Consider the following 22,571-nt stretch of genomic DNA (forward strand, 5'->3'; position numbering starts at 1 on the left):
TTGGTAGACGGAGTATGTGACCTCCGCGGTTGGGCGCCCGTCGCTGCGCGTCTCACGCAAGTGTACCGCTGTCGTGATGACGTCATCACACCATCTAGTCACGTGATCATGGCGCAACGTGGCCGTCGCGCCGCCGTCGTCGTACCGCTGTCACTTCGTTGTCGTCACAGCGTCGCCATACTGGAATTTTTGATTTACTCAAAAGGGCACCGCAGTTTCCTGCAAGAGTTCTAACTCACCCTGCCACACTACTAGCCTATACAACTTACTTTCGTTCGATCGCTCCGTCTTAGAATACGCCTAACATCATCTGGTTTCCGCACGCGTCAACTAACGTATCAAAACTAGAAAACGTGCAAAGAAAAGCTGTGAGATTCATCTTTAACAAATGCAGGCCCTGTGACTCCCCTACAAACCTGTCAGCTGATGCAGGTCTTAAAACACTATCTGCTAGGGCCAGACAAGCACGCTTAAAATTCATGTACCAACTAATTAATGCACGGCAGTTATAAGATAGACCGAGCTAAGTATGTTACTGTGTCTACATCACGTCTATTGCGAAAAAAGCACCCATTTACACTAAATCAGCACAATGTTCGCAATGACACGTTCAAGTTTTCACTTTTCCCACGTGCGATCAAAGAATGGAATCTCCTCCACTACCACATAGTTTCCTCTCCGTCACTTTCATCGTTCATCGACCTACTGGAGTCATCAAATACAGAAGACGCCACTTAACACACCCACATATCTTAACTGTAATACTTATTTCTGTGCGTGGAATTTGTGCATTTCAAGCCGCAAGCTGGTCACTTCTGCGCTGTTATCTGTTAGCTGTATAACTTCTCTAACCTTACATGGGTCATTTATTCGCTATTTTTATATAAATTCTAGTATTACTATATTTGTTACTGAGCGATATTGTTATACCAGGCAAAAGTATTGTATTTCACATCGTCATTGGTGATTTCTGCAACAGCTGATGAAGCTTTTTCTATTTTCCTTCTTTTTCATTTACTGTACCATTTAGCATGACCTGTTTGTTTCTTGTTGTAAAACTGTCTAACACAATGCTACCTGCTTTGTTCTCACCGAGACTGGCGGTGTCACACATAAATAATAAATAAAAAACGCATTGAACACCTTGGTTTTTCTTATAGGCCCATATGAAATAAGTATTAACGAAATGATGGAATGCTACGTCCGCCAGTTAAATCAGCGCATGGAGAAGCATGCATGTCTTATAAGAAAGCGCAGATGCATGGCATTACGGCTTCTGCATTAACCTGTATTGCAGAAGCATTTAGTTCGACGGGCTCTGATGGAAGGATTTCCTGCAGGATTTGCTTTCGTTATGACGCAGCAGCCGCACTTACCCATTACATTCGGAGTTGCGGCTGCTGGCGATGTGTTTCCGCTTGGAGCCTCTGCACACATATATTGAGGACATGTGGTTGAATTGCGGGACATTACAAGCTTCTTAGATTAAAATAGGCCTCAAACTCATTACTGCAACTGGCAAAGCTGGCCACGGCAGCCCTTCAACGTTGAAGAAAAGCCGTCACGCATATTCCACAGCACCACCGCCCTTATTTTATTTAGACGCGTTTGCAAGCGAACGTATTTCTTTCTGCATTTTTTTTTTTCTTTTAGATAGACGTTTTGATATATGTATATATTTCTTTCTGAAGTGATTTCGTGTCGTTAAGTAAGGTGCAAGTGTGCCAAGTTGTTTGTACATGTTGCACGTAGAGAAAAACGAAGATCTCGCGCATTACTGAAGCGAAGACGAGGTCTCTGTCTAATCGTTTTTCAGTTTGCCTAATTAAAGTGTCCTGCCCTGTTTTCCCACTTCCTGCTGCTTCTTCCTGCAGTTCCTGCGAAAGTAAAACTTTGGCTGTTAGCTTAAATATAGTCGCTCTCCTGGCACTCACTGGACTCCACAAGGTGTTTTCACTGTGCGGTAAGATTATTTGTGGGTGCAAGGATTCAAGGAGTTGCGCTCAGGACGGCACTTACTTTAATCCCCACTGGATAAAGTAACAACGTTCTTTTTAAAGTCTTCAATAACGTAGCCCGTGACGCCATAATACATTAACCGGCGTAAAAAAAATCGCCAGCACAATAGCACTGGTCATGCAAGAGCATGACACAGATGTTTTTAATGTCTTGTTCATCATGCATTCTAACATTTTCTTCGCGCATATAGTTCTCAATTGAACGTCGATTTTTAATTAGACAATCATAACCACAGCAGTAATGAGCGTAATAAAATCGCGTTTACATACTAATAATAACCGTGCGTGTTAGTTATTGCTTTACTGGAAAAGCTCTGATTTCTGAAAGCCTTCGTACAAAGACCCGGGTGAAAGCGGCACGCGTACCCATATGGGTTCAACAAAACGTAAACACGTGGGCAGCATAAGCGCCACCATAGCCAAAAGCTCACCACATCAGAAAGGCGGTTCACAAGTCATCGTGCTATATATATCATACATCACAATCAAGATCTTATTTCGCGAGGAAGCAGGCAACTGCACTCACCCGCTTTATCTGATGCAGTCGTATTCGGTCCAGGCTTCTTTTCCTTGCCACTGGTCCCGCGCTCTGAAAATATACGAGTGGATTGACCCCATACGCAGCGCTTCAAGTGTACGCTTCAAAAAAATTGTCAACAATTGTCGAAGCACTCGTAGAATGCCTTCGTTACCAAAAAAAAAGTACACAACTGCGCTCAAGAGCAGATGCTCTCCTTTACGCGTGTTCTCGCAACAATCTAAATCGGCTCGGAGAACATTCAGGCTATTCTCGCGCTATTCAAAATGCACGGCCTGTTTTAGCTGTATTAGGTGTACTCAGAATCTCACGTGAATGCTCGTTGCAGCTATTATTTTAAGTAAGAAGTTTACCGCTATACATTCTACAATAGAAGAGATACCACGCAACATTAGAGAAATGGGAAGAACGGAGTAGATCGCTTGTTATCGGCCAGACCATTGCACCAAACCCTTGTGCGATGGCATCGCGTAGTTCCCCACATTCAGGGCCATTTTTTTTTCTTCTTTTTGTTCAATCGATTACACTTATACTAGCTGAAAACACACTGTCTCTTCAATTTGCGTGAAATCGTTTACACTTATGACATGAAACGCTTACACACCAGAAGAGACCCTGCCCTCGTTTAGAACATATGATACTTCACGAGGTCTTCCCTTAAGCAGTTTCAGTTGACTAGCCTTCGATTCACCCCCTTCCCTGTGAGCATTATAATATGTATCATTTCAACTTCGCTGCACTCCGGCCTTATTTTTGGGCAGAGCAAGGACATTGAACCGTCATTCTTTCATTCAAGCGCAATTGCAATTCAAACATTCGAATCTCCAATTCAATATGAACTTTTCGAACTCCACGATTCAGGTCAGTTTGTCAGGGGCCAGTTTCTTGTACTTCCATTCTGCTTTCTTGTTTCATTACACGAACCGATTTTTATCCTATTTCAGAACTAAGTGCAGAATATAGGTCTTATATGTTAGCGTTAAGCGTGTCTGTATAAAATGTGTCTGTGTGTGAAGTGGGAAAGCTGGTCACGTAGTAAAGATATGTATGTATGTATGTATGTATGTATGTATGTATGTATGTATGTATGTATGTATGTATGTATGTATGTATGTATGTATGTATGTATGTATGTATGTAGGAAATACCACGGGTAGAGATGTAAATAGAACTGTATTTACAAGCTCTCTTCTGCCCAGTGGCCAACGTCAAAGTTATTGCTCGCGACCTTGTGATATTTATTTATTTATTTATTTATTTATTTATTTATTTATTTATTTATTTATTTATTTATTTTATCTTTTCTTCTCTCTTTTTTTTTCACTTGGCTTCTTTCTCCACACTCGGCTAACCCTGTTGCCGACTTCACTTCTCCATATCGGACATCGTATCGGACAACAGTTTCTGTTTCCGGCTTCTTCACTTATTGTCTGTTCTTCTACTTGCGTATTTGATCGCATTCCTAGTGGCACAAACCCTTTCTTGGACATTGGTCAAAAATATGTATGTGCCCAGTTTTACATGGCAAGTGGCCAATGGCGGAGCCAGAAATTTTGTTCGCAGGGAGCCGTTCGGAGGAGGGAAGGGGGGGAGGGGAGAGGGAGGCTGCTATATATTATATAGCATAGTCAACAGGGTGTTTCGCTTAACTTGAGCCAAACCTAAATATATGCAAATGCCACGTAGCTGGACCGAACCAAGGTAACGCTGTTTGCCGTCACTTGGATATCCTCATATTTATTTTTTCCATTCCGCCTGATTAGATAATTGGTCGTAAATAATTATTCAGCTTCTCAATTATTATAGCTAGATTAGAAGGGTCAAAGAAAAAAATTGCAGAGCAACATGAAAAACACCCGATGCAGCTTTCTGTAACTCAATAAGTACCACATGGAAGGGGCTTTCCGAGCGTAAAAAAGGCCCGCGAATACTCGCCAAGTGACTCGAGCGGCCAGTCGCACGGCAATTTTGCGTGTAATCGCGGGCTTCTTTGACGCTCGGAAAAACCCTTTTATGTGGCACGTACTGAGCTACAGAAAGCTGTATCGGATGTTTCTCATGTTGCTCTACAATTTTCTCGTTGACACTTCTAATCTAGCTATACTAATTGAGAAGTTGAATAATTAATTAAGCCTAATTATCTAATCAGGCGGAATGCAAGAAATAATCTGAGTATCTCCAAGCGACGGCAAGCAGCATTACCTTGGTTTGGTCAAGCTACGAGGCATTTGCATATTTTGAAGGTTTGGCTCAAATTACGTGAAACAGACTGTACATTATATGCAAACGAGGAAGAATGGAAACAGATGGGCTCAATTTTCGTTAATCACGACAATATAAAGCCAGCATTCAAGGAAGCCAAGTAAAGCATAGGGGTAATTAGCTGCGGTTGGCATATAAAAGTAGAAATTAACTATAAAAATGCGAAGTGAAAATGGATGAAAAGATAGCTTGTCGCCGGCGGGAACAGAACTCACAACCTTCACACTAGTTCTGCGAGGCGCTACCATTGTGCTACAGTGACTGCAATCAGTCAGTCCATTAACCCGTGAACTTAGGCCAGCTGGGACATGGCTAATGAATGCTACTCGTATGCCACAATCAAGGCTGTCAGATTCGAGACCCTCGCTACGAATGCAGGAGAACGAGTTAGTGGAGGGATTGATGGAAATCGCTGTAGCGCAATTGGTACTGCATCGCCCGCGTAGACTGTGGGTTAGGTCCCCAACGGCGACAAGTTATGTTTTCGTCCACTTTCATTTTACTTTTTCTTCATTATATTCATTCAATCACAGCTAATATCCCTAAGCTCTCGTTGGATTCATAGTCTGCTGGGGCCTTATACGGTCGCGATGCAGGCAAAGTGTATCTAAAAGATGTATCGCATTTATCGGGCACTTTCCCCTTCTAGATTGAATGCAGACATGACCAACACAATACACAAGTAGCCAGAACTGGTCGAGTTGGAATGTAGCCATCAGTGCAACAATTAGGCAAAAAGCAAGAAAAGAAGAGGCGATCACAACCGCTGTCTATGCTAAAGCTATAATGAAAACACGTCGCCAGTGTGTACAATGCGGATTGCATCAAAGCCGAAAAAATAAACAGTACTAACAGCTCACATATGTTGATTCAAAATTAAAGGCACATACCACCATCAATTTCGTTTTTCTTTCACGATTTCTTTGTTGATTTATTAAATAGCATAATCAGTGCTTTTCTTACTTTTAACGTTCGCTTGATTGGTGTTTTTTTATTTACTATTCGTTCACCAAGGTGACTATCGCTTTATGATCGCTACCATATACGGCCAGCGGCTCTGTGGCGACACTGTAAATTTTCCTGGCCAATGTGAGGTCTATACATGGCCGATGACGAGCCGTGGGCACACTGATGTTTGTTTAACATTGAATGCCGAACCTTTCCAAGAGAAACGCCGCGAACCACTGTCGACGTGTCTCACAGACGTGTCTCGTTTGGCCGAGACACGTCTATGTTCAAATCACCCACAACCACGATGGGAGGGGCGATCCGACCAAAGGTGCACACGCTTGGCGTTTTCGGCACGAGTTTCGTCCGCATTGCGTGCCTCCGGCCGTCGCCGGGCGCATTGCCGCTTCCGTTCACGACGGTGTTCTTCGTAGACGTGCTGTTCTTCCGCAGCCCTCACCGCACGCGACCTGCCCCTTGTGCAGGTGGAAGGGAACCCAGAAAAGGTTACGTGGTTTGCCTATAGACCCCGTGACGTCAAACCGCAATCCGTACTAAACAGTGTCTATTCCAGTTTCACTTTTGTATGACGATTTTTTTTTCATCCCAATAAGTTTTGACACCTCTCGCGATTAAACGCAGCTGGGGCATACCCGGTAATACGCTTTTGCTTTATGCTTTAGCTCTTTTAGCTCTGGGGTGGCTGCCATCGGTTTCGTCTACGCGCACAAACGCCACAACCTAGCGTATAGCAGCTCCGCTGTAAAAACGATACACTTCGCCGCTTTCTGTTCGCACCTTCAAGGCAGCGTTCAGCTTCTAGGAGTCGCTTGATGAGCATCCCTAATATTCTTGCAGCACACTTGAATAGAGACTCGGCTTGCTACTCAGTGGCGACTACCCATCGCCGCGAGCTTTCAGATAATGCGTTCATAATCCCTTTCAACGTATCCTCTGATTTGCGTTATGTGACGCGCTTAACTCGTCTACCGAGACTGTTTTTGTATCATGCATCATTGCTCATTATTTTCGTAATTACACTTTGAAGTCCATGGGGCCCTATTCATCACCCGTCAGGTCTGTGAACAGCATCCGAGCTTCCTCAAGAGCTACGGGTATCACCCGCTTGTGCTTTCATGCCCCCACATGTCTACCCGTCACCTCTTTTCATGTTGCTTCTCCGGCACGTAAGAGTGTTGAGCCACTCAACCCGACATTTCACGCCCTACTCCATGTCCCTCTTTTGTGGTACGTGCACATTCACTACGTTCAGGGCCCATCACCTGATCCTTCCACCACAGTAGGCTCTATATAAGCTCTATGTAAGCTCTATGTAAGCTAGAAAACACTACAGACGACGGGGTCAATGCCACCGTCAATAATTTTTTTTTCTTTCACTTCCTGTTTACTGGATCGCTTGCTCGTTCGACACAGATAAACGACATGGGTGCAATGATTGTCAAATCATTCCAAGACTACATCGAAATCAAGACTACAATCAAAAGCAAGACTACACTAACTAATTTTGTTCGCTGATTTATACGCAGCAGAAAGTATTGCTTGTCGAGTCATCTCGACACAAGCTGACTTTACTATACTCACCCGTTTGCCGAGACCCAGGCTTTCCGACGGGGCGTTTTTGTCCTCCTAAAATTTATGTAAATGCACATGTTAATAGTATTACGCTTACGAAGATCGTACGGAAACATGATCTTGCTCATTGTCTTAGTATGAGATATCGTGTTTAAAGAAAGGGGTTGTGCGTATTCAGCTGTGTCTGCTGCCACCGTAGCATTGCTATGTATGGGCTTGCTTTTTATTGCTTTTTTTTTAAGGAATGGCATTCAGGAAAATTTAAGCTGAAACAGTTTTTAGATGGTCGAAGAGGTTATATGAGTGCTTTCGACTATGGGAAGTGCTTGCCTGAACGAGCACGTTTTCGCAATTCTGCAGTTTCTGCCGCGCATGTTTAGAGGGCATTGCTTCGACCACACATGAAACAATACTGCAAATTTACTGAGCGCAAAATAAACGAGGACGCAAGAAACATGTACACGCAGGACCGGATATGCAATGATATTTCTTTGGCGCAGGGAAACTGCAATAACACAAATTTACAGGTAACTGTGAACATAGTAAACACTGAAAAACCTATCAATCCTTATCACGCCGCCGAAGTTAGCGATATGCTGCTCGCACTCACTCGAGCCCCATTATGTGCACGATTTGTACAAACCTAAACAGAGCGCAGCTTCCTAGTACGGATCATCGCATACACCATACGCGTCATCGCCACTTTGTTATAGTCAATTCCTATAACTGCAGGGACAGTGCCCCACTTGATCACAATTGATGTAGTCTCGTGAATTCAGTACAAGTGGGGAGCTCTAACTCGTCGACTCAATAGGTGTGAACGGGTACTTAGACTAAACCTCTTTTATAGGATACGCCGTTCGTTTTGTCTTCGTAGGTAAACTTCCAGTTTCGTTACCTCAACGTGTAGTTGCATCCCCATTTTTATATCTCGCAGTGAATATTAGGCGACTGCACTAGTCGAAAAAGCCTGACCGTGGCATAGGTTTCAAAATAAAATTATAAAAATTTGTTTGCTGACTGATTTCGTTGGGCGCGTCCAATAATTTGCTCATAACTAGAAAAATAAATGTCTGTCAGTCAGTTTCACGGCGGCTACTGGCCAACGTATCCCACATTTGTTCTTCTGCAACAATAAATACCATTAATGCCACGGTGCAAGAAGCTTCAAAGCGAGTTCTCGTTCTGCGTTCACCTCAAACCGGAACACAAGGATGCGCGTGTTTGTTCACTTTGCGGGAAGACGTGAAATTACGTAGATTTAGCGTTTCAGGCAGCAGTTTGCTCAGCACTTGTCCGGCGTTGGGAGACGAACGGCCCTCCTGACGATGCGGCTGCTTACTCACCCGGTTTTCGCGGCCGGTTCTGCTGTCGTGCGTTCCCTGGTTGGACCCCTCTGTTTGGTCCCTCTAAAGGTATATAAAGAAACAGGTTTATTAGACGTCATGACTACTTTGCTTATCAATATCAGTGCGCAATCTGCTATTGATACCGCCAGTCGTTGGCGGCATACTTACCTCCCTACTAGACCCCTTAGTTGAAATAAAAAGCTACTTCTGGTTTTTTGTTGTTTTTTTTTTTTTTTTTTTTGCGGTATAACCTTAACTCCTAAGCTTCGACCAAACAAATACAGTGTTCTGAAAAAATACTGGCCGTGCTAATTTCAGGCACCCGTGTCTTTAATACCCACCGAAATTCAATGTCTTGCGGAGGCGGTCGAGGAGAGGGAATCGCCGAGGCCACGATTTCGTGGAGCCCGCTAGCCGTGGGGATGACGGTCTCGGGGAGCGACAGGTAAATGCGACCACGCAGACTCAGCGTGCTATGGTATTTTCTCCGCGTTTTCTTTTCGTGTCGCCATCTTCTTCACTTTCTCATTTTCCTTTTGTTTCCCTATTCCCCTTCCCCAACGCTTAGCGGCACTCTAGAAAACAGTACTATAGCTCAAGCCTACCTGTCAGCTTTTCTCTCATAACAAATCGCTCTCTCTCTCTCTCTCTCTCTCTCTCTCTCTCTCTCTCTCTCTCTCTCTCTCTCTCTCTCTCTCTCTCTCTCTCTCTCTCTCTCTTTCTTTCTTTCTCTCTCGCTTTCTCTCCCTCTCTTTCTCCGTGTCCGATTGCGCACAAATTGCTTTTTTTATTTTTCCTCGGTGGTCGCGTCACCAATTGTAGCGCCGCTACAGACTCTTTCGCGTGAATTGCGGCAGCTGGCAACGTGTATAATTAGCTAGAAGACTCTGGTGCTGGGCATTTTGGTACATAGCTTGACAAAGGACGAAACCCAACCTTCGAAGACGCGTACAGAAGAGGAGAGAAGAGCATGTGCGGTTGTCCTTTCTCTCCTCTTGTGTACGCGTCTTTGAAGGCTCGGTTTCGTCGTTTGTCAAGTGTATCATTATGTACACACGTTCTGGGAACTCTGTATTCCGATGTGCCAGCTGATCAAGGACGTTTAAAGTCAGGGACTGATGTATATATTACAATTAACCAAAAGAAGAAAGTAAGAGTAAGCAAATGTGACATGATGATGATGATGTGTGGTGTTTTATGGCGCAAGGGCCAGGTTTGGCCAAAGAGCGCCATGACAAGTGGTAATGTTGACGATGTATTGTGGATGACGTGCGCAATGAATTCCTCATGGTAGATGTGACATGGCTGTAAAAGGGCCTAGAATATGTGGCTGTCAGTGGCGTAGAATATATAGGTGCGAAAATTATGACGCTGACTAGGTAGTGGTGTAGGCTATGGCAATGAGCTTTCGTTAAATCATGATGCAATAAAATATAACAGCGACACCAGAGTTTCAAGAGAGGCCTTGAACGCAGGGCTGTTAGTCGTGTGCTAAATGTTGCCTGGCCAAATGATTTTCAGGGTGTCGGTTTCGGCTAAAAAATCAAAGACTGTTTACAGATTAAAAAGTGGTTAATCGCTAAGAAAGAATGCTTGGTGAAGGGGTATATTATCGCGATATGCAGCAGGGAAGTACTTTTTCCTCTCTGTTTCTATGGCAGGGCACTGAATAAGAACATGCATGACTGCGAGACTATTGCCGCACTTAATACAAGTTGGAGGATCGCCCCCAGTCAAGAGATATGAGTGAGTATCGTCTGTGTGGCCTATCCTTAATCGGCAAAGAAGTACTTCCTTGTATTGTGCAGTTTTTCCACTTATCCAGTTCCCCAGTTTTGGCTTTACAATGTGAAGCTTATTCATTGCTTGTGTATGCCACTCGCCTTACCAATGATTCCTCAATTTAGGCCGCAGAAAAAGGCTTTAGGTCTGTGGCAGGGATGGGTGTATTTCCATTTTTGTCGCTAAAACTCACTGACGTAGCCATTTCATCAGCACCCACATTGCCTTCGATACCCCTGTGGCCAAGTACCCAGCATAAGACGATCGCTTGGTTGCACATATTTGCAGAGCACAACAAGGTATATAGTTTATTCAAAACGGAGTTCTTGCGTTTTCGTAGGCTAATTAGAGCTCTCATTACACTTAATGAGTCTGTGAAGACAATAGCCTTAGCGATATTTGTGAGCCATACGTGTTGAATAGGCTTAAGTACAGCGTATGCTTCAGCTGTAAGGATACTGGTGTGTGGGTTTAGTGCTCCAGATGTTAAAAATGAGGGTCCTAGAGCTGCGTAAGCAACACCAGCAGGAGACTTCGAAACATCTGCATAAAATTCATCACAGGAGTACTTCTCCTTAAGTTCCAGAAAATGCGATTATATGTGTGCCTCCGGGGCTCGTTTCGATATTTCTGAGAAAGAGATGTCACATTGGATGGTCTGCCACTCCCAAGGCGGTGGAAGCCGTGTAGGAGCCATTAGGACACTGTAAAAGAGGGGCCCCTGTTTTTTCTGAGAGTGCTTCCAACCGGAGGGACAGAGGAGGCCTAGTGGCTGGGCGGTTACGAAACAGCCTAGCAGTGGACGAGTCGCACATAGTGGAATGACAAGGATGTTTAACATCTGAGCTAACTTTCAGGGCGTAGGAGAAAGTTAAGTATGTCCTTTGGTAGTGCAATGACCATTCCTTTGATTCAACGTAGAGGCTTTGCACAGGGCCAGTCCTAAAGGCGCCTGTAGCAAGGCGGATACCTAAGTGGTGAATAGGATCTAGCATTTTCAAAGCGCTAGGTGCATCAGAATTATAGACTATTGCTCTGTAGTCAAGCCGTGTTATTATTAGACTTTTGTAAAGCTTTAAAAGGCACTGCCTGTCGCTTCCCCAAGATGTGCATGACAAGAGCTTCAGCAGATTCATTGCCTTGAGGCACTTTGATTTCAGATACTTCAGGTGTGGTACAAAAGTCAGCTTACTGTCTAAAAGGATTCCTAGAAATTTGTGTTCATGGCTCACAGATAGCCGTTCTCCATTTAGATCTATTGCAGGGTCCGCAAGTATGCCTCTCTTGTTAGAGAACAGGACGCATGTACTTTTTTGAGGGTTTAGCTTAAAACCATTTTCGTCAGCCCACTTAGACAATTTATTTATGCAAAGCTGTACTTGTCGCTCGCAGATACTCAGATTACATGATTTGAAACCTATCTAGATGTCATCCACATATACGGAATAAAACATAGTACGTGGTATGACAGTCTGGATCGAGTTCATTTTTACAATAAAAAGAGTGCAGCTCAGCCCACCGCCTTGTGGAACACCAGCCTCTTGCGTAAATGGACGAGACAGAACGTTACCAACTCTAACAGGGAACGTGCGATTGGAGCGGTAACTCTGAATCACGTTCAGCAAGTTGCCTCGAACTCCCATTTCAGACAGGTCACGGAGTATTCCAAAGCGCCAGGTTGTGTCGTATGCCTTTTCCATATCTAAAGATACTGACAGGAAAAACTGTTTGTGGACAAAGGCATCACGAATATTTGTCTCGATGCAGACAAGGTGATCTGTTGTGGATCTACCCTCCCTAAAACCGCACTGAAATGGATCGAGTATCTTGTTGCTTTCAAGAAAATGGGTGAGGCGACGGTTAATAGTTTTCTCAAAAAATTTGCATAGACAACTTGTCAGAGCTATAGGCCTATAACTGTTGGGTGAGGAAGGGTCCTTGCCCTCTTTGAGAATAGGGATTACGATTGCTTCTTTCCAGACAGAAGGAATGTAGCCGACAGAGAACATGGAATTGAAGCGTGGCATCAGTGTTTTTTGGGCTTCAGGGTGTAAGTGTCTGATCATCTCATACATTATTCTATCACTTCCTGGAGCGGACTTGTTGCAACAGTTCAGTGAGGCCTGGAACTCAGCCATTCCAAATGAGAGAGAGAGAGAGAGAGAGCTCTTTATTAGAAAAACAGAGAATTTTGCCGGCGCGTATATAAACGCTGGCATGCTACTCTGTATAGGGATGGGGGAGGGCATTAAAATATTCCAGAAGAAAGTATGCAGTGTCATATTTAACCGCATTTATTGTCGACGTAGCGTCAATATGTATCCCGCAAACAAATGCATCACCTAATAAACGACGTGTTCCCTGGTGGAACGATGAATGTAAGGAAGCACGAAAGAAACAGAATCGTCCATTCCAAAATGGACGATTGTATACTTGATTGAATGTGCTTTTCCGACCCAAATGCAGCTGTTCTGCTAGTCGCTGGTATTTTAGGAATGTATCAGTGTAATGAGATGTACTGGAAATGTGCTCGTAATGTGTTCCTAGACAATCAGCTTGGTCCTCAAGAGTGTCTGCTTGTGTGTTTACTAATGGTAGAGGATGAGTTCCACGGCCTTTTAATTTGTTTACCCATTTCCAGGCTTTTCTTTCGTCTGCATAAGAATGAATGCCGGAAATGTATTTTGCCAGCTATCCCTTTTGGCACGGCGGCGCGTTCTTCCTTCTGATTTTATTTTCTTAAAGCTGATAAGGTTTTCGATAGTCGGAGAGTCACGGAGCTTTTGTGCATTTTGCATTTGTTTGCGGGATACATATTGACACTACGTCGACAATAAATGCGTTTAAATATGACACTGCATCGTCAATACTAAGCGCACGAATATCATCCCAGGTCATATATGTCAGCTCTCCGTATCGCTGCCAGTTCGCCGAGTCAGCTGTCCAGTGGGGTACATGTGGATAACATTCGTCCGGTTTCCTTAATATTAAAAACAATCGGGAAATGATCATTCCCGTATGGATTTTTATGTACTTTCCACTCCAAGTACGACACGACTGTACTTGAAACAATGGATAAATCTATAGATGAAAATGCCTTGTTCGCAACGCTGTAAAAAGTTGGCTCCTTCTTATTTGGCAAGCATGCACATGTACTGAAGAGGAAGTTTTCAATCAGACGTCCTCTGGCATCACACCGAGAGACACCCCACAAGGTATGATGAGCATTTAAGTCTCCAACGACAATGTAGGGTTCCGGGAGTTGCGCAATAAAACTTTCAAATTCAGTTTGGAGAGTTGACAGTTGGGAGGAATGTATAAAGATGCAGTTGTCAGCAGCTTACTAAAGAGCACTGCTCTGACTGCAACTGCCTCTAGGGGCGTTTTAAGTTGTAACTGCCCGCAAGCAACACACTTATCTACTGTTATTGCCACACCGCCCGACGAGACAAGGGCCTCGTTGCGGTCTTTTCGAAAAATGGCATACTGTCGGAGAAAGTTTGTGAATGTTTAAGATGTGTTTCTTGGACACACAGCACCTTTGGGGTGTACCTATGTAAGTTTTCCTTAATGTCGTCTAGGTTGCGGAGTAAATCCCTTACATTCTATCGTAATATCTGTGTGTCCATATTATGTATGTATTGTGCTGTGTGTCTAAGAGATTTGATTAAATTAGCTCACGAGGCCTTTCCAGGCCCCTTGATACGAGCTCTCTCTTGATTCCCGGCGCCCTCGAGGGAGCTTAGCCGTTCCTTGGGCGTCTGAGACGCCGGATTTGTGTTCGTATCCATCACCTCGTCTGAGGCGGTGGATAGTGCCTGCGCAGCGGGCACGTTCGCGGGGGTGGTGGGCCTATCTGCACGCGCAGTGGCCTTGGGTCCAACAGGCCCGAGGGTCTGCTGTTCCTCCTTTGCGGGGGCCCGAACAGCGCTGGCTGTTCCGGCCGGGGGGGGGGGGGGGGGAGGGGGGCTGATGGCGTGACCGCCGTCACACTCCGTGTGACTTGGGTGGCCGCCGAATGATGTAGCGCAGCCCCCCGGCGCGCCACATCGGTGTCGGATGGACTAGATTGGTCCATCGAGAAGCGCTTGCGCGTCTCTTGGAAGGAAAGGTTCAATTTGATTTCGATTATTTGTTTTTCTTTTTTCCAGGATGGGCAAAACCGGGAGTACGCTGGGTGATCCCCGTCACATTTAGCGCAACGGGTGGTGAAAGTGCAAGTGTCAGATGAGTGCTCGTTTGATTCACATTTTGCACAAGTAGTGCGCCCTCGGCAGCTTTGCGAACCGTGCACTTGAAGCATCGGCGTGGGTTAGGAATGTATGGCCTTACACGGAGCTTGCAGTATCCTGTTTCTATTGAGTCTGGTAAATTGCTAGTTCCAAAAGTTAAGATTACGTGTATCGTGGGGATTTCCTTGCCGTCCCGCCTAATCGTTATTCTCTGGACCTTTACTACATTTTGATCTTGCCATCCCTCAAGTAGCTCACTTTCACTAATATCGAGCAGGTCATCGTCAGAGACGACACCGCGGACAGTGTTCAAAGATCTGTGTGGGCCTACTGAAACTGGAATGTCCCCAAAAGCAATTAGTTTTGACAATTTACTGTACTGTGTCTTGTCACGAAGTTCAACAAGAAGGTCGCCGCTTCCCATTTCAGTTACGTTGTAGCCTGGGCCGATGGAGTTTGTCAATGATTTCGCCACAACAAAAGGAGATATTGTTCGGACTGTCTTGCTTTCATGTTGACTGTGAATTACATGGTATTTTGGGAATGTTTCTTTCTAACTCATGAAGAAGTTGAAGGAACCTTGGTGCGCCCCCTCTTGAAGGAGCGATCAGGGAGTGGAGGGAAAGTTGATTCCATAAGTAATAATAATATATTCGGCAGGTATGGCCGCCATCCACCATAGAGCCCAACCAGGGGACGACACAGGACGGGAAGTATGCAGTTCTGCACACGCCAGCGCTACATCCCCACTATAGCCAAATACCTATACCCAAGGCTGGGCATAATGCACAAGGTTAACCCTTGCCGCCAGGAAATACGGAAGTAATAAGAAGTGAAGAAAGACAGAAAAGAGAAAAAGGTGAGAGAGAAAGACGAAGATGGAGAGGAGGACAGGAAAAGGCGACAGCCGCGGTTTCCTCCAGGTGGGTCTGTCTGGAGGTGCCGTTTATGTGAAGCAGAGGCCAAAGAGGTGTATTGCCTCCGCTGGGGGCCCTTAAAGGTCCTAACACCCGGCATCGGCCCAACCTCCAGGATCCCCCTTTCCCCAGACATGGCTGAGCCGCGCACGGCTATACGCGGGAGGGTCCGACCCTCATGTGCTCGGGTACGTGGTGTCGCAACACACCAAACGCCTGCTGACGCAGACGCCCCTGCGGGGCAAAAGTGACATGGGTAAAGACTTAGATTTAAAAACGTCCCGTATCACTAATGATTATTTATATTTGCTATACTTTTTCATTATGTCTTATGGTAACTGAGAGAATTGTGACGGCGTTTATTGAAACCTATATTAACGTTTCCAAGCTTCAAGCTATTTCACGAATGCTTCAATAGCGCAGCAAATCCAAGCACGTCAAAGGGAATAATCAGCCTCGAAGTAGCATCACGCTTAAAGACTTATTAGTTGTGGTCTGAAAATAAATAATTTTCTTAACATGAAGAATAGTATTATTTCTTGAGAGACCACTAGAACGCACTGTAACTATTTCCAAGTATGCTTTACATCTATGAAGTACGACATTGGTCACGTGAACGTGGCTAAATGTTTATGTGGTTTATATGTACGAGTGCTTTTATTTCAGACCATACAGAATTCCAAGAAATATCCCGCGGCAGATAGCAAATTCTAGTATTTGAGGTCGAAACCACAAAAAGGCGAATAATACTCGTACAATAAATCGAAAGGCATAGTTGATAATTATCAAAACAATTTTTATTAACTTTTTATCAATTACGTTACGGAATACATTGTACTTCACGAATTGTAGCCGTTGGGTTGGCAAGGCATATCCACTTGGAACAGCCTTTCAGGTTGGTACCAATTTCATGATAATATTATCCATAGTGTGCGACTAATTTCACTGGCATTCCAGTTACTTTCGTGCTTCAGTGCATTAAACAGCGACTTGATAAAGAAAAGTAAGTGGGACAGTAGTGCAGTTTTACAGAAAGTTTCCCGGCGCATAGCTGGAAACCTGTGCATTCCTTTGAAGTAATTCCAAGTGGATGTGCCTTGTAAGCTCACCGGGTACGATTTGTAAATTGCAATATGTGCCGTAAAGTAATGAGCTAGAAAGTAAATTAGTGAAAGTTTGGTAATTATTCGACCATGCTTTTCGATTTCTAGTGCAAGTAATGTACCCCTCCTCGAGTAATCGAGCTCGAAGACTACAGTTCCCGCCGCGGTGGTTTAGCGGTCATGGTGTTGCGCTGCTAAGCAATGAGGTCGCGGGAAAGAATACCGGCCGTGGCGGCCGAATTTCGAGGATTGCACAGAAGCCATGGTGTATTCAATATATTTGAAATGTGGAAAAAAGTATATAGGGCAAACTTCAATATGCACAAACGAAAGACTAAAGGAACATAAAAAGCGTCGAGCAGGCTAACAGGAATCTAGGTATCCATGTCAGGGATTGCCCCCTTTAAAGCTTGTGCCGCAGAATTCAGACGCTGTGAAGTGCTGAAAAAACACAATGGCCAGCTGGTTCGGGAGATAATGGAGGCAGCCGAGATTGCCAGACTTCGTGATCAATGCGTTAGCACGTCGTCCTTGTTACTAATAAAAAAGATCTTGACCTTTTGCACGTACAACCACTATCTTGAGTGCAAAAAAACACTGCGTGTTTCACATGATGTGCAATCACGTGACTGCGGCACGTGTGGACAATGGTATAAGAAGCCGTGTTTCTTTCAAATAAACGTTGCTGAAAGTCATCGCTTGCGGTGTCGTCTTCTCGTCTCGTGTCCCGTTTACGTTGTGAACTGTTAACACCAGGATGGAAAGCCAACAAGCCGAAGCTGCTATTCTCGCTTTATAGGTAAGCGCGTGTTCTAAGGCATCCTGCTGATCTCGCTTCGAAAAGTAATGAGCTTCCCTTTGAGTTATCATGAATTGTTTCATCCCTGATTTCGTTTTTCTTTTTCTCTTATGTAGTTACTCATGGCAGATTTCTTTCGCTGCCGCAACCCATGAGATTATCTCAGCCCCTCTAACTTTCCGCTTGTCGTTCTTTTTTGCTATGTTGCTCACCATACCGATCGCATACTTGCTGGTAAGCTTCCTAGTTCTTTTCCTCCGCTGCGAATCAATGTTTGCCCTGTGCAAATATCTGAACACTCTCCCAGCCCATTTAATTTCTTCCATAATCCTCAGTCATTCTCGTAATCAGTTTTACTGTGACCTTCCCTAATTTCAAAATTTGTCCAGCCCATATCACCCTGCACAGCTTCATTTGTAGTCTTCCCGTAAGAGCCCAATGCGAGGCGTCCCATTGATCTTTGGTTGCCGTCGAGTCCTTATTGTACCCCTGATTTCAAGGAAACAGCGACATTTCAAAATGTAAGTCCTGGAACCATTACATCATTCCACATACCGCGGAGCACCTCGTGCCTGTTGTATCCCCAGAGCGCTCTGTTTTTCGCTATGGCCGCTTTTCTCTTCCCCTTTGCTGTTATTACTTTTTACTGTCTTTCCACATATCTATTGCCTTCGTTTATCCATATACCAAGGTATTTATATTCTTTATAATATATGCCCTGTATTGACACTGTCTGTTCACTGTTTTCATTGAATACCATAACAACTGATTTGTTAACGCTAAATTTCAGTCCACAGATATTAGCCAGACGTCGCGTATCACTTTGTTAGCTAGCAGCACAATGTCGTCCGCATAAAACAAGCCTGGAAGCTGCTGCTCCTACTACTGTACCCGCCTGTTTGTATGAGAGATTAAACTCGAGAACAGTTCCCTTTACCGCCCTTTTTATCCTCACCATGTACATCATAAACAGCTGCGGGGATAAAGGGTACCCCTGCCTCAGTTCCTTGTTGATATCAACTTTCTCCTGGCTCCTCATCCCTTCCCATTCAACGCAAACGGTATTTTCTAGGTAAATCTCTGCCAAAAGCTGTATACAATCGTGGCCTAATTCCTTCCCCTTCCAGAGCATCCCACAAAATGTTGCTGACTACGTTGTAATACGCTAATGCAATGTCTAAAAAGGCCACATCTAACAGTCTGCTTTCTACTCTTGATATTTCGATGCATTGAGTAAGGACAAATAAGTGATCGTCCAGGCGAACATCGGTTCTGAAGCCACTCTGCCCTCGGCTAACAGCGCCACGTCGGGACAGACGGGCGCGCACGCCGAATGCCACATTTTTGCTGGGGAGCGCGCCGAATGGGACGGTCGGAGCAAAAGCTGCAAGCGCGCGAAATATCGGAGGCGATGGACGACACCATCTTGACACGGTCAGCGCTCTCTGATGTCAGATCACCGATGCTGAGCCAAATGGAGCTCAAGGGTGGCCAGGAAGCGACAGCAAGAAAAACGCTGATGATCGGCTCCTACCCTCACACCACCCTCAGTCACGAGTTAGTAGCTGTGCCTGTAAAAAGAATTAGTCTATTCTCTTGTCCCGGGGCTTTGTTGTGTGAGTACGCGCGTAGACTGCTGGAAGCATCCATTTTCTTTGAGGGATCGTAAACGTGTTGAATATGTGCAGCTTTCCTAAATTTACCTTTATTTAGGCTGTGCCGAAAATTCTCATGGCCATGACAATACCGCTAGGAAAGAAAACGTTGTTTCGCCGTGTTTCTTGGACTATTCGTGACAACATGCGTGAAAAGACTAACTATGAGATTAAGATTTACTTACTTCTTGCTTTAGTGATCTCCGCTTCCGCGACTATAATCACGACGACAATAAATGTGACGGTAACTAAGGCTAATTTCATTCTTTCCTACGTAACCAAAATCGGCACCCCAGATGACACATTTGCCAGCGAGCTTCACGCCCATCGAGAGAACGCACGCTATGTTGTAACCGCTGCTTGCGCAATGAAAGCTCCAGCTAAAAAGAGGCCAACGTTGCTATTTACGAAAACACAATGCCACTGCGGCAGCTTTGACTTTTCCTCTTTCAATTTCGTCCTCTCGCCTTCTGGCCAGCTTGACAGGGTCGGCTTCGCTCGACTCGAACACAACACGCCGTGCGAGAACAAGTGGTCATATCTCATGCAAATACAAAGAGGCCCAATGTTTCAGATTCTCTATTCGTGTTGAAATGTAGCAATGCAGCAAACGCCGCCACCGCGGTCGGCTATTTGCGCACTTGCGGAAGACGTACAACAAAGCACAACGTCGAGGTGATGGTTAGCAGAAATATAGTGAATGTTAATGGCGTATCTCACTGTGTTTGGGAGCATGTGGCGACAAAGGATGTAGATAGAAACACAACGACAGTTCACGTGCCCGTCGAAAGCCTCTTCGAGCCTATGACCTGTGACGGCGTTCCGTAGACCACCGCATCTTGTGGCTCAGGAATTGAAGTCATGGTCCTGGTACCGGCTTGTCATCGTCACAGAGATAGCTGCGCGGTATTAATTTGCCATGGCGTTTTGTCGTCTCGGTATGGTCTCCTCCTCGAAAACGTTCTTCCTCTTGAATGTTGTCGACGCGGCGTTTATTTTGTCCTTCGTTTGCAGTCATTTGTAAATAATGATTTATTTCGAACTATCCAGAATGTATCGTGGCTTTTTTCCTCGCAACTTAAATTTTTGTGGCAGCCGTCATTTTAAGGTAATATCTTTCATAGCCTTACGACAAGAAGCGGCGCACTTCTTGCAGCTACTGCCTTATGGTAGTGCGCCAAAGAGACTGGCTTTCTAAAAAAAAAAAAAGAAGACGTGGGGAATTGCGGTTTCCAACGCCATTAAGTGTTATAGAATTTTGATTTGTCATTATTTTCTGCTTCATGTACATGTCGTTCCCTTTCTTATTATATGCTGTTCTTCTTACCTGCTGCTCTTACCTGCTGCAGAATCTTGTTCAAAATTCTGCAGTAGCCATGCACGATGGTTGTCAGTGCAAGCGAATACACCGACCGACCGACCGACCGACCGACCGACCGACCGACCGACCGACCGACCGACCGACCGACCGACCGACCGACCGACCGACCGACCGACCGACCGACCGACCGACCGACCGACCGACCGACCGACCGACCGACCGACCGACCGACCGACCGACCGACCGACCGAGCCGACCGACCGACCGACCGACCGACCGACCGACCGACCGACCGACCGACCGACCGACCGACCGACCGACCGACCGACCGACCGACCGACCGACCGACCGACCGACCGACCGACCGACCGACCGACCGACCGACCGACCGACCGACCGACCGACCGACCGACCGACCGACCGACCGACCGACCGACCGACCGACCGACCGACCGACCGACCGACCGACCGACCGACCGACCGACCGACCGACCGACCGACCGACCGACCGACCGACCGACCGACCGACCGACCGACCGACCGACCGACCGACCGACCGACCGACCGACCGACCGACCGACCGACCGACCGACCGACCGACCGACCGACCGACCGACCGACCGACCGACCGACCGACCGACCGACCGACCGACCGACCGACCGACCGACCGACCGACCGACCGACCGACCGACCGACCGACCGACCGACCGACCGACCGACCGACCGACCGACCGACCGACCGACCGACCGACCGACCGACCGACCGACCGACCGACCGACCGACCGACCGACCGACCGACCGACCGACCGACCGACCGACCGACCGACCGACCGACCGACCGACCGACCGACCGACCGACCGACCGACCGACCGACCGACCGACCGACCGACCGACCGACCGACCGACCGACCGACCGACCGACCGACCGACCGACCGACCGACCGACCGACCGACCGACCGACCGACCGACCGACCGACCGACCGACCGACCGACCGACCGACCGACCGACCGACCGACCGACCGACCGACCGACCGACCGACCGACCGACCGAGCCGACCGACCGACCGACCGACCGACCGACCGACCGACCGACCGACCGACCGACCGACCGACCGACCGACCGACCGACCGACCGACCGACCGACCGACCGACCGACCGACCGACCGACCGACCGACCGACCGACCGACCGACCGACCGACCGACCGACCGACCGACCGACCGACCGACCGACCGACCGACCGACCGACCGACCGACCGACCGACCGACCGACCGACCGACCGAACGAACGAACGAACGAACGAACGTTTTAAAGGACTCACCATTTCCTCTCGTGCCTACCATGCTGTCACTGGTGTTTTAATGCGATACCAATGATGCTTCACTGGTTTTTGTCTTCATCTTATCGCCCGTTTTACTTCTATACTCCATTTTTCTGCTGCCAGCACTTGCATATAATGCTCAAAATGGTGAAACTCTTCAATAAATCACAGTTGTAAGTTAGTAAGTCCTCCCAGTTAACTTTATTCATGTGATCCTAGCAACCATCTTTTCCCGCACGCACTACGTTTGCATAGTGCTTTGCACTTGGTCATGTCATCTTGTCTGAAGCCTGTTGCGTGTCAGGTGTCTAATCATACAAGAAAAAAAAGACACCAAATAGTGAACTAAACTCTCGGAGGCAACAGCCGTCATTCAAACACGTGCCAGATGGCACTACAAACCACGCTGAAGCTAACACAGAGATGTCCCAAAGGTGAGATATATCTGTGCCTTACTTGTGCAAGTTCATCATGCACCCGAAGTGGCGATTGATCAGCAAGCACGTGCACATTATTGTGCAAGAAGGATTTCAACTTGCTACAGGAAGTCCTTTCAGTTGCACAGCCTTTGTATGTTTTCCCCAGAGTATGACTGCAAGTTTCACACCTCAGTGGAACACTGCAGTGAAAAGTCCGCTTTTCATAAGTCATGCACGTAGGCATAAACCTTGCATTATGTCCAAGAAGGTCTCACTCTGGCAACAGAGAGATTTCTGCAAAGCGCTGC

The 22,571-nt window shown here is 46.3% G+C and overlaps 1 protein-coding gene across 1 annotated transcript in view; it reads right to left on the reverse strand.

The window, feature by feature from the left end:
- LOC126533090 (uncharacterized) overlaps positions 1-19,561 on the reverse strand; it is a 43,048-nt gene extending 23,487 nt beyond the window's left edge. Inside the window, exons 1-5 of the mRNA XM_050180310.2 lie at positions 19,382-19,561; positions 8,706-8,768; positions 7,369-7,413; positions 2,545-2,607; positions 1,377-1,427 (exon numbers count right to left, since the gene is read on the reverse strand). Of these exons, the coding sequence (XP_050036267.2) occupies positions 1,377-1,427; positions 2,545-2,607; positions 7,369-7,413; positions 8,706-8,768; positions 19,382-19,460 (301 nt within the window). The 5' untranslated portion in view covers positions 19,461-19,561. The remainder of the gene's footprint in view (positions 1-1,376; positions 1,428-2,544; positions 2,608-7,368; positions 7,414-8,705; positions 8,769-19,381) is intronic.
- Between the last annotated feature and the right edge of the window lie 3,010 nt (positions 19,562-22,571).

Source organism: Dermacentor andersoni, chromosome 7, assembly GCF_023375885.2.
Source record: "Dermacentor andersoni chromosome 7, qqDerAnde1_hic_scaffold, whole genome shotgun sequence".
Lineage (NCBI taxonomy): Eukaryota > Metazoa > Arthropoda > Arachnida > Ixodida > Ixodidae > Dermacentor > Dermacentor andersoni.